Below are 19,160 nucleotides of genomic sequence, written 5' to 3' on the forward strand. Positions count from 1 at the left end.
GTCAAAAGGAAATGTAAAATGCTTTTTTGCATTGGACTGTTTTTTTTTGTTTTTTTGTTTTTTTTTCCCAGGAGCCGAGGAGTCCTCCACCAATTTTCTGGAACGGAAACTAACAAAATCTGGCCCTATGTTTACACGCTTTTCTCGAACAAGATCGCACCTATTCAATCCAAAGAAGCATACTGAGCCCTCCCAGTGGAAGAACTAAGAAGATGTGATTTTTTCAATTGTATGTTTAGTATTGGTGCCATGTCCCAATTAGAAACTAGCCGAGGTAGCTTGCAGCATCTTTTCTAGTTTAAATGGTAAACTGATGAAAACTAATGATAGAAAGTGTTAATGAAGAGGCTCTTCTCTGCCTCAAAAGAAGGGTTGCCTGCACGCATCGAAGATGTCTCTGTATATGTCTCAAGCAAGCCCTTCACAAGAAAGCGAGTACAGGCTGGATTTCAAACGGTGTGTAACCCAAGCTCTCGCTGAATTTTGACAGTCGTGCTGTTGCCATAGTAGCTTTTTTACACTTGATGGTGGTGGCCTCTGATACTCTCCATGTCCTAAAGACTGTTGAACCATAGCACCAGTAGGCCTGAGAGTGCCAAGGGCTGTAGCCCACCCTTTGTCTCCCGTTCTCTGGTATGCATCCCCCTGGTGACAACAGAATTGAAGCCAGTTGCTCTTAGTGGTTGCTTCTCTGACTTCGAGTGACTGTATCCACAATTTTTTTTTCTGTTAGGGGTGAAACACCTTTTTTTCCGCATCCCCGCTGCATACAATTTCTCCTTTTCAGACATCCTAGAATGAATGGATTCAGCTTCTGCTATTTTTATTAGACTATTTTTTTACATCTGTTTTCTCCCTCTCTAGGCTATTAGGTAATTGCTTTTGTCCCTCTGAAATTCCCTTCCAAGAGCTGAGAGCTAGGAGACGATATCAGATCACTTCATGTACCAGGAACGGATGTGGAGGGTCTACGTAAACTAGTCTGACTCTCATGGGTGGGCACCACTCCTTTCTTTCATTGTAGAAAAATAAAATCCCCAGAGTCTTTTGGAAATCCTCAAAAAAAAAAAAAAAAAAAAGAAAAAAAAAAGAAATATTCACCTACATAAGTCTTAAAAGGTAATATCTTATGTATAGATGTAATAAGACCATATGGAATTACTGGACTGAAAGAACAGTTTAGCTTTTTGATATTCAAGACAAAAATGTATTTTGAAAATGCTGCTAAATGTTGATGCTGACAGTATTTTTCTCCTGTGAGTGACCCAGGCATATTATAAGTAGTTGGTAAAGGGAATGGAGCCTGTGGGGTTGAGGATACATGTTGCACTAACTGTGCCTAGACTAAGTATGACAGCTTTACAATGATGAGAAAACAAAAATCTAATTTTTTTTTTTCTATTCCAAAGATTCTTTCTATAGGGTGGCCAGTAAGTCTAGAAATATAGGTAGTATTATTTTGTGATTCATTATAATGTAATATCAATAAACCATTTGTTAAGGAATTGCTTGGTTTCTAGACTTGGTGGCCACTTTGTAAAATTCCTGCTCTCCTCTGGGAAAGATAACGAAATTTATTCCTGTTGCCTTAAAAATAAATTTCCCTCTTCATGCATCATGATTATCCCCAGGGAGGATTCTTTGCTGTTCCTGGGAGTGACTTCAGTGTAACCATTGCCTTTGTGGTTTGGGGGAGAGGTATAAGAAATGGGAAATGGCTTGACCCTTGATTCCATACTCTACTTCTCCATCCTTCCCTCCCTTCTCCCTTCCAGCAAAAAAGACTATTTCAGCCAACATCAGGGTCACTCAATATGTCTCAACAATGTTTGCTGTTTCTGAGATTGCCCAGAAACTGAGGGGCCTTTGCTAGGTGACACTGATAAAGGATAAACTCCTTCTCTGTGGTCTTTGAAAGATGTTGCTTGTTTCATGTTTAAAGAATCTATTTCTGATTTTCTTCAACAAACTCTAACTTTTCCTTTAATAATTTTTATAAAAAATTAAAGTTTCCTTGAAAGTATTTTGACAAAAGTAAAATTCAAGTGACAGCTTTTCTTGGTTTTTCTTCTATTGCCACACATGCAGTTTCTTCACTGTTGCACAGAAAGAGTAGTTTGGATGGTCTCTAAGACACCTGCCTAACCTGTCCTCGTAATCTTTGATTCTACCAACTCTGAATTCATTTTGCTTTCTATTATCCTGACAGGCATCCCACTTAGAATTTGAAAATGTTGCTGTGTTTAGTACCATTTAACACTAAGGCAAACATAAAAATAGGTCCCACTTATCGAAGGCCTACTGAAAGATATGTGTGGTTTTAGGACTGCTACAGACATCTCATTTCATCTTTCAAGCATCCTGTGATCCCATGTTTATGAAGAAAGAAGGCAAGGTCAGAGATGTGAAGCGTCTTGCCCAGGCTCCTGCTACCAATAAACAGTGTAGCCAAGACTCACACCCAGGTTTTCCTGACTCTGCAGCCTGAGTTTGCTCCTGGATGTTAACTACCTATGTCCTGTCCCAGGCAACCCAGGCTGTGAGCCTGCTTGGTTTTGCTTATTTTTACAAGCGGCCTCACATCAAAAATAGCAGATTTTCCTATGGTGACATTCAGCTTTGTGTGAGACTGTTCTTTTTTCCTCTTTGCTTAAGTAAAAGAAGCTGCTAGAGGAAAGTCTGAGCCCTTGATCCTCCTCTGTAACTACTCGTTTATAAATAAAGTGAAAGGCTGTCATAGTAGGACGGCTTGGGTCCAGGCTAATCTCTGGAGGAGGCAAGCTCATGTTCCTCACCTGCCCTTTGGTATCCTTGTTTTTGTGTCCCTGAAGGGACCTTTTACCCTTGAGCCACCCTCAGCCATGGTGCTCACACTTATATCTGGGCTTCTGGGAGCTATCCAGATAGTACTTACTTTTCTTTCCTGAGATTAGAACAAATCACTCCCTTGCTCTCACCTGACAATAAACTGATCCTTCTTAAAGTACTGGCGGATGAACCAATGGTGACTGAGCACCTAATGTAGGGTAGCTATCTCCCTGCATTACATTACACATTAACGTGATTCTTAGTGCCAAATGCATGCCTTTGCCCGCCGTCTGATGTGGCACCGCTTGTCATGCACAATTCTGGCAGAACCGGGGAGGACTGGCTTCTTGTCTTCCCTTCCTCCCCTCCCCCTCCTCCCCTCCCCTCCCCCCTCCCTCCCCTTCCCTTCCCTATTCCTACTTTCCCAGGGTCACTCCCATCACCCTCCAGCAGCCATGCTCAGATGAGCTCTAGCTTCACCCAGCTTTGCCCCACTCTTTGGTAGGAAAGGGAAAAGGTAAGAATTGCCATGGGTGAGAGAGGTGCTGTTGTGGCTTTTCCTGACACTTAAAATGTTGTTGAGATGTGATAACGTTAGATGGAAAAGATGCCTATGCAAACTCATGAATAGGGCTTTTATAAAATGTTCACTGGAATCTGAGTTCAATATTTGACTTTAGCTGTTTGTCTAAACAGTTTACCAGCCTGCTAGAGGATCCTTGCTCAAATCATAAAAAATCACAAATTTCCAAATGTGTTACAGTAAAGACATTCTTAGTAACTGTTTAGTGATACTTCGTGCTAAGTGCATTGTATGCATTGCCTAATTGAATCTTCAACAGTTACTCTAGGTAATAGATATTTCAATTCTCTTGTTTCCTTGTGTTTAAAAATGGAAATAATTCTGTTCATGTAACCTTGTGTTTTCACGTACCCATAGAGATTAATCAGGAAATTCAAAAGGACATTTTTGGTACCTTCCTTTAGTTTGAGCTCTCCATTCTTGTGAATAGGTAAAACAATGTATTTGCTCTCACCTAGAATCTTTGCTTTTGGCACTCTGATACTGAGAGAGGAAATGGACACTCAGTGGGTCCTGGTGGTAGTTGCACACTGGATATACAGAGGGCTATGTCTCATCTGTACTCTGCTGGGTTACAGGATTTGGGGAGGCAGCCATATCTACCTGATGAATATCTTTTATTACCTTTCATTTAACAGACAGGATGTTTTCCTTGCTGCAGTTAATTCTGCCAGAGAGACAATTCATAAGAAAAAGTCGTATTCACAGTATGAATTGCTTTCTCTCTCTTCCCCTACAGTTTTAGTAACTCCCTCGTCCATTTGTTGTCTCAAAAGAAGAACTCAGTAGTGGAGACTTCTTTTAATGTGGAAATGTGGTCTGGTCATGTGGTCAGTTATCATCCTTTTTGTATATAACTGACCCAGTCTGGTTTCCAGATGAGAAGTGTGCAAGACCCAGATGTCAGGAAACCACGAAGCCATATTTCAGCTATGAAGAAAAATCTGCTTCCTGCATCTGTTGAGACATGTTATAATTACAATTGTTTATAAATGCCATATCTTATCTTTCTTTTAACAAATTGCACCGTTCTTGCCAAAATAAATGCCATTACCCGTATGCTTCAGGGAATTCCCCAATTTGACTAGTGTGTGTGTAAGAAAGAGAAAAAGAGATAGAGAAAGATGGTAAAACTTTCCCCAAAAGGGAGAAAGCTCTTGTATGGATGGCATGGATATGCCTTCTTTCCTTGGTGATAATTAGGCTATTCCAAGAATGACACTGTTGTCATTCTTGAAATAACAGGTTTCCTGTCTTAAAACTTTTCAGAGGAGCAGTGCACATAGAAGACTTTCCCTGGGGTTAGTGTGTGTCAAACTCCATTTCATTAAACCTTTCTTCACTTTAAGGCTTTGGCTATAAAGTCAAAAACATACTAAGCAACAGCAACAACAAAACTGATTTGCATTTAATTTAGAGAAGAGTAAAGGAAAGAAAAACAAAAAATTAGTCTTTATATAAGCTCCAAGATGCCAGGGCGTAGAGGGCTTTTCTAGTTTTATGAGAATTTGTACTACTGATTTTTATATATTCTTGTTTTTTGAGATGAACAGATCTCTGGGGAAATTGTTGAGTTATAATGGCATTTCACTGTGATTTCTCTCAAGCTCAAATCAGTTCTCTAACCTAATGACAACTTGTCCGGTTTACTGTCCTGTGAAATGTCAGCTCTGCTTTCCCAGAAGTCGTGTGTTTACGATGAGTCAGTGGTTTTCCTCAGTGTGAAAGTTGTCGGCCCTCTTGATTTGGGTGTATGTGCTTATTAATTCAAAGTATCTAAGCCTAAACTGTAAATGCTCTCCTAACTGTTAATTGTGTTATTGATTATTTTGATTATCTTGCCTGAAGATTATTCGTACTTTTTAATTTGATAGAAATAAAGATTTTTTTCTGCTTATAACTAGTGAATTCATTTAACATTTGTAGAGCTTTTTACACTTGACGATATACATCTTCACAGATATTCTCATTCGTGCCACTTTGCAACCACTGTCAACAATATTATCTCCAATATACAGATGGGGAAAATAGAGAACATGGTGTTGCCTGGCTAGGATGACATTTGGTGGCAGAGCAAGATCCTGAACCCGAGAGTTCTGGTCCCCAGTCTCCTTTTCTACTATACCATGTTGTCTCACTTTGTATACCCTCAAGCACCTTATTTGTCCAGTACTTTATTCTTCACATATTTTCATGGACATTCTTCAGTTTTATTTGTGAAACAACTGGATGATGTGAGCATATCACATCATCACATCCTATGCAGATCACATCCTACAGATTAGGAGGCTGCGTCAGAGTATGTGACTCTAAAGTTATAGCATCCAGGACTACTCAGCAGAAGTAGAAACCCCAGGAGGCCTGTGTGGTGAGAGTTGGAGCCATGAAAAAACTACAGCCTGTGCAGAAGTCCTCTGCAACATGGGAGCAAATGCCCTGCTTTTTCCAACCTCAAGCTCTTCTATCTCCTGTGCAGGCTTCCCATTAGCTGAATCCAGCCAGAAACCAGCTGACATAGGAGCCTGAGAAACATGTTCTTTAGGTTTCCACGCCCCTAGAAAGGTGAACTGGATATGATGGCAGCGTGGTAAATTGTATTAAACTTCAGGCCATGGTTTTAAAGTTTAAGCCTTTTGGGAGAACTTTACATCTCTGCCCCATTGGCTTCATGCTGAGGTGTGTGATTTGCTTTAGCTCATGGAATGTGAGAATAAATGAAGTCTGCCACTTCAGAGCAGAAGACTTAGGAGCCAGAGCATGTGCACGAATCTTTCCCTTTGCAATGAGACTGGCGGTCTCATGGATCTTTTCTTTCAACTTGGAGCCTAAAGTGAAAATGTGGAGCAGGGATACAGACATTTCATGTTAGTGTGCATAAAAAAATAAACCTTTGCTTTTATAAGCCATTGAGATTTGGGTAGTTTGGTACCACAGCATAATTTAGCCTAAGCTCACTGATAGAAATGGGCTAATACATCCTGTCATCCAGTTATGATTTTGATTCTTTTATCAAGCACTTTTAGCCTCTGGGGATGGAAAAATGAGTAAGACCTGGTTTTTACCCTTAAATTCCTCACTGTCTCCCGGAGGGGATGGACAGGGTTACATAACTACATAAATGCTAGAATTAATCATTGGGTTGTACTTGAGAGAATACAGAGGGAGTGATTCTTTTGTTTAAGTAGAGATGAAGAAAGAGCTAACTGAGCTGACTGATGCAAGAAAGAGGGAACTCAAGCAGATAGAATGGTATGTGTATGCCAGATGGTGACCAGAGTGGTGTGAGGCAGGACTGGAGAGAGAAGATTGTGTTGGGAAATTTTATAGACCTGGTCTTAACTGTGTTCACAGTAAGCAGAATAGATTCTATGCCAGAAAGCGATTCATCAGATCTGCACAGGTCCGGACTAAGATGTGATGATAGAGTTCAACAGAAAGGGATGGTTGGAACAGTACTAAGGAGTTAAATACTTCCGGGGGAGAAGTCGAGAATAAAATGATTGAAATGGTGAGTGTGAGGCAGTAGGGAGGGGCAGGGGCCATGAGGAACTGGACTGCACTGCTCTTCCTGAGCTCTGGACCATTTATTACCACCTTAGGAATGCTGCCCAATGCTGCCCGGTCATTCAGTTTGTTAAGAGAAACCAGAAACCTGTTCTTATTTGAAATATTACATTTAAAGGTTTGCAATTTAAATTTTTGCACAAGCCAAACAGCATATTTGTTTGAGCCAATGTGGGACTTCTGGGCTAGAGACACAGGAGATAGGAATGAGGATCTTCATGGCTAGATATCTATGAAGTAAGGAGGTAGGATATGTAAGGGTAAAAGTATGAAGGGGAGGATTTTTAAACTTTGACAATAAAAATGCATAGTTATGTAGAATTCCTCTTTATCAGAGAATACCTCCTATTCATATAAATCACTTGAGTTTTTTACCCTAGAGTTCAACCAAGGGAGATTTTTTGCATATTCATTTCAGCCAGTTAATGTGTAAGCATCTAGTAATTAAATAAAAACCACATCCATACTTGGATAAACCTACCTAAACTATATGTGTGTTTTATATACATCTGTGTGTGTGTGTACATATATGTGTGTGTTCGTATATGTGTGTGTGTGTGTGTGTGTGTGTGTGTGTGTGTGTGTGTGTGTGTGTATTAATAGATGCTAAGTTAAAATTTATTGAGGGTTTACTCTGTGGCACCAGGCCATAAGACAGCATTGTATACCAGTTACAGATGATGAACTTCAGGCTCAGAGAAATTAAGTTATTTGTACAAGATCACCCACCTGTTAAGTGGTAGAATAAAGACTTCAGCTCCAATGCTCACTGCCATGATTAGTCATCTGTTCTTCATTCTGACTTTCACTACCCAAAGACCTAGAGAGACCCAATCAAGGGCCCTGCAATCAAGGCACCTTTGGCCTTGGGCAGAACTGCTAGGAGTTGGGGCGGAAAGCTCTGCCACTTGGAGGCAGCTAGGGCCTGAGCAGTACTGAGTCCTGTAGCCAACTTTCTGCCCAGGATCCTAGGGCGAGTCCCTTTAACAAGCCTAAAGGCCTTCTATGGAGAAATTATATCTCATGTCTCATCAGGACTTGACAACCTTGCACTCCTCCATTCTAGAACAATACACGCTGAGCAAAGAATAAGGTTTCCCAACAAGGAATAATGAGGGATATCGAATGAAAGGTCCATATCTAGATCAGTCAGGATGGACCAGCCACTGTCCTCACAGTAATGGCTCCCATCTACTGACCACTCTGGGTCCACTGACTATGTCATATATGTCAACAATCCTGGGTGCACTGACCATGTCAGACTACTTTGGACATGCTGACCACCAGGATATATTAACTACTCTGGGCACATTGATCATATGTGTTACCTACCACAATGTGGACGGCTTCTGTCAGTCCAACAGGGTCAGGGAGAAGAGGGTACAGGCTAAAATTGCTCAGAGGCCTGAATGAACCATCTTCTATATTTTACCTGTAAAAAACTGTGTGGTTTCCCTTATACGAAGCCAATAAAACAGCCTGATTATCTAGTGCTCATATAAAAAAGTCGTATCTAAAAATTTATAATTTATCAGTTGAAGCTAGATAGTGAGGATCCATTGAAGATAATGCCTGAACTGAGTCTACACATCTTCCAAAAACCGTACAGATGAAGGACAGCACATAAAGTCACAATTAACTCACCACACAATACAATCATACTACATAATCAAGAAATGGAATACTGCAAAATCCTATTTTATTTTACTTTTATACATCTACAGCACCCGATCTTCCTAGATGGTCTTTCTAGGTGGTCTCCCATCCGAATACTAACCAGGCCCAACCCTGCTTAGTTTCCGAGATCAGACGAGATTGGGCATGTTAAGGGTGGCATGGCCGTAGACTCCTATTTTATTTTAATGAGTAGATAAGTATCTGAGATCAGTAGTAAGAGCTATGGAGCCCATGTGGAAGTACAGAATAAAGCAGGGATTATTTGGAAAGAGGAAAGCGTGATGGTGTCCCAGAGAGTCCCTCCCACACTTAAGTGGAGAAATACTGAGAACAGTCATGCTGGATTACAACACTCGCAAATGGGGGAATTAAAAGGAAGGGGCTTGAAAGTACATGGGTCTAAATGTGTAATAATTGAGAAAGTAAAGCTTTTGGGAGAGATCTACGGAACTTGGAAGAAGGAGACATCTCTTGGAGATTTGGTGATGAAGACTGAAAAATAAAGAAGTTGGTGGAATTAAGATTCCTACAGAAATCGAAGACACTAAATTCTCCCTAACCCTCCACCTCCACCCTCCGAATATGTTATTAATTAAAGAAGTTGCATTTCACTGTACCAACTGAAGAGGGCACTCTTGAACTAAGAAACTAGTAAGCCACTCAAATCGTTCACCCCCATCTGTAGAAACACCTGGTTGAGAAAATCCAGACTTGAAAATAAACAGAAAAAGAAAGCCAATATCCATACAAAGTTATTTTCAAAAGGAAATGTGAATCAGAGTTCTTCAGCTGATGAAAACACTCAAGCCCAACCCTGAAGCAGAAGAAACTGTAGCACAACACTCTAGCATGAATCAAATATTGTTAGACAAGCAATAACAATATATTTTTTAAAAGCGCAAAGCAAATTTACAAATGCAAAAGAGAAGTGAGCACAAAACAATAACATGTGAAATAAGAATTGACTGAACACAAAATAAAGGAAAACACAAAGATCTCAAAAATTAGAACTAAATTACAAGATGCACAAAGAAGAAGAGATTTTAAAGGTATACAAAGGAGAAATGGAAAGTGAAATGAAAATGTCCAAGAAAATTAAAATAAGAAAAAACAAAAGCCTCAGAAAGAAAATAAAAAATAAATAGCTATAGAAGACAAAGAAGATCTAACACACTTATAACTGAATTCTCTAAAGAAAAAACAATAAATCAAAACCAATGTTAAAAGCTATAATGCAATAAAAACTTACAAAATAGAATAAATCTTAAATCCACATATTGAAAAGAAACACTGTGGAGCTGTGAAAATTGATTCAGAAAAGTCAACTTTAAGACATTCTACCCAGGTGGAGCCATGGACCATACCCCGGGTGTGCCAGGCCTTGGGGGCCCCAGGCCCTGGGTGCATGCCATGAGTGTGTGGGAGGAGACGCGCCTTCAGAGATCCAATTCTTAAGGGGAAATGGCAACATCCATAGGTCAGGGGTGAAAGTGGGGGTGGGGGGGATTAAAGAGGGGAGAAAAAAAAAAAGACATTCTACTATATCCAAGAAAACTTCTCTGAGCCTGTAGGCAAAAAGACCAAGTGATTCGAAATTCAAATCAAAACAACAAAGGAGCAACATTTTCATGAAAAGGAAGTTCGAACCAAAGATTTTTATATTTAGCCAAGCTGACCTTTAATGATCAAGCAAATATGACAAAAAATGTTTATAGTTGCTGACCCTGTGGGTGAAGGGCACCAGGGATAGTAATCTTTTAGCTTTTCTGTAGATGGGAAAGTTTCTAAATATTACATTGGGGAAAATTTTTTGTTAAGTCTAAATAAGTATTGACTATTTTTTGATCTCTTAATTCTTCCCTCTCCCCAGCGCTGGCAACCACTAATCTACTTTGTGTCTATAGATTTGCCTATTCTGGGCATTTTGAGAATATAATTTTTTTGTATAAAGGGAATCATAAGTGGTCTTTTGTGACCGGCTTTTACACTTAGCATAATGTTTTTAAGGTTCATCCATGTTGTAGCATGAGTCAGTACTTCATTCGTTTTCATGGCCAGATAATATTCTATTGTATGGATGTACCATATTTATTCATTCATCAATTGATGTACCCTTGGAGTGCGTCACTTTTTAGCTATTATGAATACTGCTGCTCATGGACATTTGTGTACAGGTTTTTATGTGGACGTATGTTTTAATTCTCTTAGGCATATACCTAAGAGTCAAATTACTGGGTCATATGGTAACCTTATGTTTATTTAACTTTTGAGGAACAGGCAAAAGTGGTGCAAAGTGGCTGCACCATTTTACATTCCCGCCAGCAATGAATGTGGGTTCCAATTTCTTCACATCCTTGCTGATACAATAGCAAGGTTAAGTAATATGCCTGAGTGCCCACTTCCAAACCCACAAAAGCGGGGATAATCCAGTAAATTCATATTTCAAACACTTTTTGCTCTAGTCATCTAAGATTTTTTAGCAAAATGATAGTTCAGCCTATTTCAATATCCAGCATAGAGTCTGACAACAGATGTTTAGTGTATATTAATTGAATAAGAAAGAATAATCTATGAATGGAAATGAAACATAATATAATAAGAATAGGATTTGGAATAAAATGCACCCAGCACTCTGCCTTGGTTACAGATCTAGAGATGAGCCCTAGAGGCATAAAGCATATTTCTAGAGCAGCCCTGTCCAAAATAAATTTCTGCAACAACAGAAACATTCTTTAGCTATGCTGTCCAATATAGTGGTCACTAGCCACATGTGGCTTCTGATCACGTGAAATCTCATTAGTTCAACTGAGGAACTGATTTTTAAATTATTTAATTTAATTTTATTAATTAAAATGAACTTAACTACATGTAACTAGTGGATACTGTATTGAACAATGCCGCTCTAGAAGCTTTGATTTTCCTTGCATTTTCTGCACTTGACCTTAAGAAGAATGAATTACGTGAGGAGTGTACACAAGGATTATGATTGTGCTGACAAAGTCAGATTTAGTTAGCTTACCTTGGGCTCATCTAGGAGGTATATCAGGCTTGCTGAGGGGCACCGGCAACATCAACAAAACTCATTTTTTCAGGGCAGCAGAAACCTTGAACCCAGTGTCCTCCAGGCAGATCAGACCGAGGGCAAATTGCTAAATTCCTTAGGGAAGAATTCATGACTGAGAGGCTGTGACAGCTGTTAACAGGGCAGGACCACCTCCCTATCACCCAGTGGTCATGACTTCCAAAATTCATGAGTCACCAAGTTCACGTGGAGAAAAAGACCAACAAAGCTTATAGAATTTTAGGAGACTTTATTGGCCTCTTAGTGTATGCCACAGCTTCCCACAATCCCTTCCATTAGAGGAGTCCCAAATTCATATCTTTCCTGCTTCACCTTGTGCCACCTTCTCCACTGCTTACTGAGCTTCAACCACACAGGTCTTCTTTGTTCCTGCTGAGAATGCACCGAGTCCCAGGACACACTGTGATTAAGAGTACAAATTCTGAAGTCAGATCACAGGAGTTCAAATTCTTCCTTTGCCATTTATTAGCAACTTATTAACATTTCTGTGCCTCAATATTTTCATTTGTGAAATGAAAATAATAGTACTTAACAAATTAGTAGTTGATAGATGGTCATGGGGATGAGGAGCACGGCATAGGGAATGCAGTTAGCATTAATGTAATGGCTAGGTGGAGAGCCAGAAGAGAGAAAGAGCAGTTAGGGGGATTGTTTTATAAACTATATAAATGTCTAACCAAACGACTGTATACTTAAAACTAAGAAAATAAAACTAAAAAAAAAAGAGAGAAAATAATAGTACTTATAGGGTTCCTGGAAGGATTAAATGCATAAATATATGTAAAATACTTAGGTCACTGCCTGACACAGAGTAAGTATTATAAAAGGGTGGGCTATTACCATCAGTAATAACAGTCCTCTTATGTTAGGATTCGACTCCTATACCTTGAATATTTTTCTCCTGGGCAACTGGTCATCCTGCAGGTCTCAAAGTCAATGTCATTTTCTCAGGGAGTCTATCCCTCTCAGCGAGTACAGTTCCCCCCCCGCTCCCCCCCCACCGCCCCACCGTCATATGCTCTAACAGTGCTAGTACACTGGGTTTTTCCTTCAGCGCACTATTCTACATGCATGATTATCAGTTTGGGTGATTGGGTGTTTCATGTCTTTCTGTTCCATTAAGTTACAAGCTTCTTGAGTAAAAGAACCACAGTTGTTCAGTTGTTCAGAACTATATCCTAAGGGACTAGTGTATTATCTGTTCAAAGCAGTTGTTTAAATGAAAGAATTCATGGTGGCATAACAGTACCGTAGGAGAAAGCAATCTAATATTTTAAGTTAAGCTCATAAAAGAACGTTCTCTTAAATATTTGTGTTGTCAAAACCCTTCTCCACATTGTAACACCTTTCACTCTATCTGCCCGGTTCAGTTCTCTCCATCATCATTAACAACCGGCGGTTGATAATAAGAAACAGAGATAGTTATTCATGGAAGAAGGAAACATAAACCAGAAAACGTAATTCAGAGAAATTTGTACTCCGAGGTTGCATCAAATGACCTAATTTGCTTTTTGTGGCCCTGTGGGGGATGTTGATATGCAACTCTAGCTAATCTTCCTTTGGAAGTGTCCATCTGGTATCATGTTGCCAAGGATATCACTCAGAGTCAGATATTTCTCCCCCACTATGCAGCCTCTACAGGTATATTAGTAAAGAGTATTCTAAATGCTATAACTAACAACTGCAGAATCTCAATGCTAGGCATGGCAAAGGAGTTTCTTGCTCACATTGCAGTCCAATGTGATTGATGGAGAAATGACCGTTCCACGTAGTCATTCAGGGACCCAGGCTCCCTCCCTCTGGTAGCTCCATGTTCCTTCCACGTCTTAAAGTTGTCTGCTGGACCTTCAACCTCCAGCCAACTGATGTGTGTACAAAGAGAGCTGGAGGGGTATATGAGAGGTTTCAGATGTCAGGCTTCTAAGTAGTGTACATCATTTTCCTCCATTTCCTTAGCCAGACTCAATCATGTGGCCATGACCAACTGCGAGTTAGGCTGGAAAAATAGTCTAGCTGTGCACCCACACAGGAGAGAAACGTGGATATTGGTGAGCACCAGCCATCACTGTCACAAAAGCAAAATAATACCACGATAACAAAGATACACAGCAAATAGAGGGGAAGTAAAACTCCAATTTTCGCTATAATTATACTTCAATCAAAAAAAGAGAGTGTGTACACATTGTAAGGTTTAAAAGCACGCAGGCTTTCCCTGAAGGAACATACCCCCATCCTAACTATTGCAAAAGCACTCTCCAGTAGAACAAAAGATGTGAGGATCACAGACCTGGCCAGCGAGGCTGGTTTGAAATGGCCAAGGGTATCCCACATAGCTGCAGCTCAGTTCCTACTACAGCCCACCTTACTTCCACTTACCTATCACCACCAACGGAGTCTTCTCTTTCAGTGGGCCTAAAAGTAGACATTTAATTTTTTCTTATTACACAAGTAAGATTCATTCATAGAAAGAATGAAAAAAGAAAAGCAATAGACATGAAAAAAATCATCTATCATCACTTAATCGGGTTGTTATTTTCAAAATGGTCTCTGACAAGGAGATTGAAGAGGGACCCCAAATCATCCTCCTTCAGCTCATGCCAGCCATTCCCACGGCCTTGTCCTTCTCCACCTTGAAGCTCTCTTGTCTAAGCATCTATAGATAATCACTCACCTTGTATTTCATTTCCCGCTCACCGAGGTATACAGTTAAACTCTGAGCCATGGGGTAAAAATTTTCAGAAAGGTTCCTTGCCTTTTGATAGATTTTCCAGTCTCCACATAAAAGTTCTTCTCTGATAGATAAGAGTTGAACACAAAAACCTTTTGTCACAAACATGTTCTGTGCCATTTAAAAGAGGAGAGTGAGAAGTAGCATAATTTGAACACTTGATTTATGTCAGATAAGCCTGGCATACAGAGGAGAAAATTAAGGCACAGAGAAGCTAGCCACTTGCCCAGGGTTGCCCAAGAAGTGATCAATCCTGTGCTTTTAATCACTCTTCTCCACTGCTCTTAAGCTCCAGATATTGTAGGGAAGATAGGGAGGGAGAATTTCTGGAAAAGCTCCTTGAAAGTAGGGGTGTTTGGATTATATTGGGCTATACATTGTTATAGGTCAGAAAACATTTTTTGAATATCTCTAGCAGAGATCGTTTCTTCTCCTAAGCATCACCTTGGTTCCAGCTTCTGCTTGGTGACCCAAACCTCTGGACTGCTGTAACACCTTCTCCTTCTTTACCTTCCAGCCTAGAGTGGTAGTGACTTTCTACTATTTTCTGAGGCTATTTTCTGAACTAACTCACGATCACCACTTCTCTGCAGTAAAGTCCACCTGTTCTGGTTTAAAATGAAAACAGAATACATATATATTTATTGAGAGCCTCCTTTTCCCAAGTCTGGTGCTGAGTGCAGAGAATCAGGTGACTAATAAGCTGGGTGTCAGATGCAAAAATGGGAAGCTTTAGTTTATGGAGGAAAGACAGATTTTTAAGCATATATTTTCCATACAATATGGAAAGAGCTATGACAGAGCATGCGTAAGGTCTTGCAGGAACACGAGATCAAGGTCAATTGGTCAAGGAAGAGCGATGGCCATCTCATCCATCTTTCATGACTTTTAGGCTATCTGCTCTCTGGAGACCAGTGAACAATAAACCATTGTGTCTAGATCTTTGAGATCATTGATTAAATCCCTTCAGTTTACAAAAGAGGATATGCAGACTACATTTTTCCCAGTGTTTACTTTTCCTACCCTGGTTTGCATCATTCCTCTCTGCCCCATAAAAAGGATAAGAATCTGTAGGATAAGAATTCCAACTATTCCTTTACTAGTTGTATAACTTTGTGCAGTTATTTAACCTCTCTTTGCCCTCGTTTATTCATTAGCAAATGGACCAGTCATAGTTTCTGTCATTGATCATTGGCTCCCATTTTACTAAGGGAGAAGTTACAGCCTAGCAGTAGCCTATGAGATCTACCAGATCCCTCCACCTCTTTTCCTACATCAGTCCTTTTTGCTCCCTCTATTTCATCCATCCTTGTCTCCCTGCTCTTCTTCAACCATACCAGACTCACTCCCAACATAAGGCCTTTGTTCCAGCTGTTCTTTCTGCCTCTAATGCTCTTCCCTTGGGTATCTGTACAGCTGACTTTCTCTTTCTTCAAGTCTTTGCTAAAATTTTCTCTCTCAATCAGGTCTCCCATGACTACCCTATTTAAAACTGTACCCTGACCATGCTCCTCCTTTCCCAACCAACATTCCTAGTCCCCTCACCTTGCTCCACTTTTTCTTTTATCCATAGCACTTATAACTTACTTATTTTACTGTTTACTGTCTGTCTCTCCCCGACCCCTCCCCAATAGAATATGAGCTACACAGAACAGAAATCTCTGTCTGTTTCATTCCTCATGAATTCCAAGAGCCTGTTATAGTATCTGACACACAGTTAGGTGCTTAGTTGATGCTCATAGTTTGTGGTCAATAAATGTAATGTTTGTAAACTTCTTAGCATGGTGCACAGCGCAAAGTATTATCAAAACAATAGCTCACACTTATTCATTGTCAAGTGCTGTTCTGAGTGTTTACACATAACATATTCAACCCTCACCATAACCCTAGAAAGAGGGCACTTATTATCCCCATTTACAGATGAGAAACTGAGGCACAGAGATGTTAATGTAACCTTCTAATGTCATCGTGACAGTAAACTTGAGAGTCAGGAATAGTGTGGCACCAGGATCTGTGCTTTTAATAGCTATGCCATCTGCCTCTCTCAGTAAATATCTTTTATATTTTTAGGTCAATTTAAAAATAAATCAGCATTTTTGAAGACCTGAATTAATACTACAACGAGGCTCATTATAACAACATTATAATGCATGAAGCAGGCATGCAAACCCCATATGGGACTTTCTATTACTTTTCATTTTCCCATCTCACCCCATCTTTGCACCTGACATCTTCCATGACAAATCTACATTGCCAACAAAGGATTCAATCCACCCCCATTAGCCCCACCAGCTACCTTCAGGCACAAATTTAGCAGAAAGTGAGGTCCAGAGGTTTTGTTCCCTTTAAAGTACTGAGATCTTAAAAGTTGGTGCATCGTTTATTAATAAAGCAGTTGAAAAGTAGATTATTGGATTATCGTTAAAAGAGTACTTTCACACATGCTTTCATTGGAATTGCCCTGTTGTGAACAAGGTAAGGCAGATATTATCCCTAATTTACAGATGAAGATAAATAATTAAGTGATGATGTTAAAATGGCATATAAACTAGACTCAGTCCAGTTCACTGATGCCTAGCCTGGTCCTCTTTTCATGTCACTCAGTGGGAGAAAGAGGCACAAGGTTTAGTTCGAGCTCTGTAGGTGCTCAAAAAAGATTTCTATGGTTTTAACTTGTGACATTATGATTTTGTCTTTGAATGATTGCCCCCTTTCTGTGCCTATTTTCCCACTTAATGGAGTTCTTTCAGAACCCCAATTTCTATGAGGAATGTTCGTTCAGCACAATGCTTCTGCTCTCTAATGATGAGACTCTGGGCATAACCTCGCTACTGCTGGTTGGGGTTATTCTTTGGCTGGTGGAGGGCCTGTGCTAGCTAGTCCCTGAGCTAGCTAGTCCTTGAAGACAATTTCAAATTATTCTGCCCTAGTATGTGTATGTCACTCCTCCCATTCAAAGGTGTAACTTATGAGCCCTCTCTTGAACAGTTGAGCCTATGACTGATTTGACCAATAGCATGTGCAGGAAGTACTTTCTGGGGACTTTGTAGCTAAGGCATCTGGGGACTTTTGGGCCAGGGCTTTAAGAAGCCTGGCAATTTGAGTTTCTTCCCTTTTGGACCCCAGCTACCATGTGAAGAATAATCAAGGCTCTTGGCTGAGCTCCCAGCTGACAGCCAGCACCATCTTGTGAGCTACGTGAGTGAGCCATCTTAGAAGTGGATCTGCAAGCCCTGAGCAACCCCAGTTGACATCATGTGGAGTAGAAACTGCTGTCCCCTCTGAGCCCTGCTTAAACTGCAAAATCATTTGCCAACAAATGCTTGTTGTTGTTTTAGGCCATTAAATTTGGGAGTTATTTGTCATGCATCAATAGATAATTGAAACAGATCTCTTAGAAGCCCTGAAAATATTTTACATGAGCAATTTTCCCTCCTCTCGCACTAGTAACCACTGCTGGAAGTTTCATGGTTGGGAGGCTTTCTGTAGATATTGGTCTTTAAACTTAACTTTAGCTAAATCTTGTAAATTTGGAGAACTTCAGATTAAAAAGTTAAAAATGGAGACTGCCCTTAATTGCTTTCTGCACTAGTAATAGTCCTACTGGCATTGCCACTGGGGTAACAAAACAACACCATTGGTTCCAAAGGCACTCCAGATGCCTTTGATTTGTGCAGTACAGTTTATATTCTGGAACTCTCTGTAAGGGAGGATAGGTAACAGGACCCCTCAGAGTTAAATTATGAAGTTTGAAGGGTATTGCCTTCATCAAAAATCAAGACTTTTCCATTTCTCTCTCTTTAGACACACACACACACACACACACACACACACACACACACTCCTTGCAAAAGAAGGTGCCATTGTTTTTTATCTGTAACTGTCTCTCTAAACGGACATAGTATTATAATAAGCTACCATTTATTGAACCTACTCAGTGCTTTACATATAATAGTAAATCTTATCACAACCCTGTGAGGTAGGTATTATTTACTATCTTCATTTTACAGATGGGGAAACTGAGACTGAGAGAAGTTAGGCGAGCTGAGTAAGATCACAGTTAGTAAATGGCAGAGCCAGGATTCCACTCAGCTCTGCATAGCTGAAAACTCTGTTAGCGCCCCACCCTCCGCCTCTCTCTCTCTCTCTCTCTCTCACACACACACACACACACACACAACACATGCACATGCACACGCACATGCACATGCACAGGAGAATCTTTTATCTCATTCACTTTGAAAACTGTCAGTTTCATATTTCTGGACTCAACTTCATAAGCACAATGACATGAATGAAATTCAAAGGATTTTTTTCTTTTTATTTTTCTCCTCTGTCCAGTGAGCCGGATAGACAAATAAGTGGGCTTATTTGTTTCCATTTTTGACATTTGAAAAGAAATTCCTCGTTGCTAGTGCTCATGGATGTGCCTGAGGGCACTTGGGTATTTCTGCTTGGGCGGAAGATCTTCTCTCAGGCTTCATTCTTTTCCCGTGGACACCAGGGACTGCTGGATGTGCCTGGAGCAAGCCATGACTGTGGGAGCCAGAGACTTCTGGCCTTGTTAAAGCTCCAGGTTGGAGAAGAGCCATGAAATCACATGATGTTTGGACTAAAAGGGCAAGCCAAAGAATGTTTTTCTCATCCTGCCCTGACTAGTGAAGTCTAAGTAGTGAGCAAGTGGGCCCCTCCAAGGAGGTATTCTGATCCACTGGATG

The 19,160-nt window shown here is 40.2% G+C and overlaps 1 protein-coding gene and 1 pseudogene across 4 annotated transcripts in view; one reads left to right on the forward strand and one right to left on the reverse strand.

Moving 5' to 3' along the window:
* The window catches only part of AK4 (adenylate kinase 4), a 72,323-nt gene extending 67,035 nt beyond the window's left edge, over positions 1–5,288 (forward strand). For all 4 annotated transcript variants that reach the window (XM_039838492.1, XM_039838494.1, XM_039838491.1 and 1 more), the window contains one exon: positions 72–5,288. In XM_039838492.1, coding sequence (XP_039694426.1) covers positions 72–186 — 115 coding nt within the window. In that variant the 3' untranslated portion in view covers positions 187–5,288. The remainder of the gene's footprint in view (positions 1–71) is intronic.
* A 3,382-nt stretch (positions 5,289–8,670) lies between these two features.
* LOC120583478 (uncharacterized) lies at positions 8,671–8,802 on the reverse strand (annotated as a pseudogene).
* Positions 8,803–19,160: the final 10,358 nt, after the last annotated feature.

This window comes from Pteropus medius, unplaced genomic scaffold (genome assembly GCF_902729225.1).
Source record: "Pteropus medius unplaced genomic scaffold, Ma_sr-lr_union100, whole genome shotgun sequence".
Taxonomy (NCBI): Eukaryota; Metazoa; Chordata; class Mammalia; order Chiroptera; family Pteropodidae; genus Pteropus; species Pteropus medius.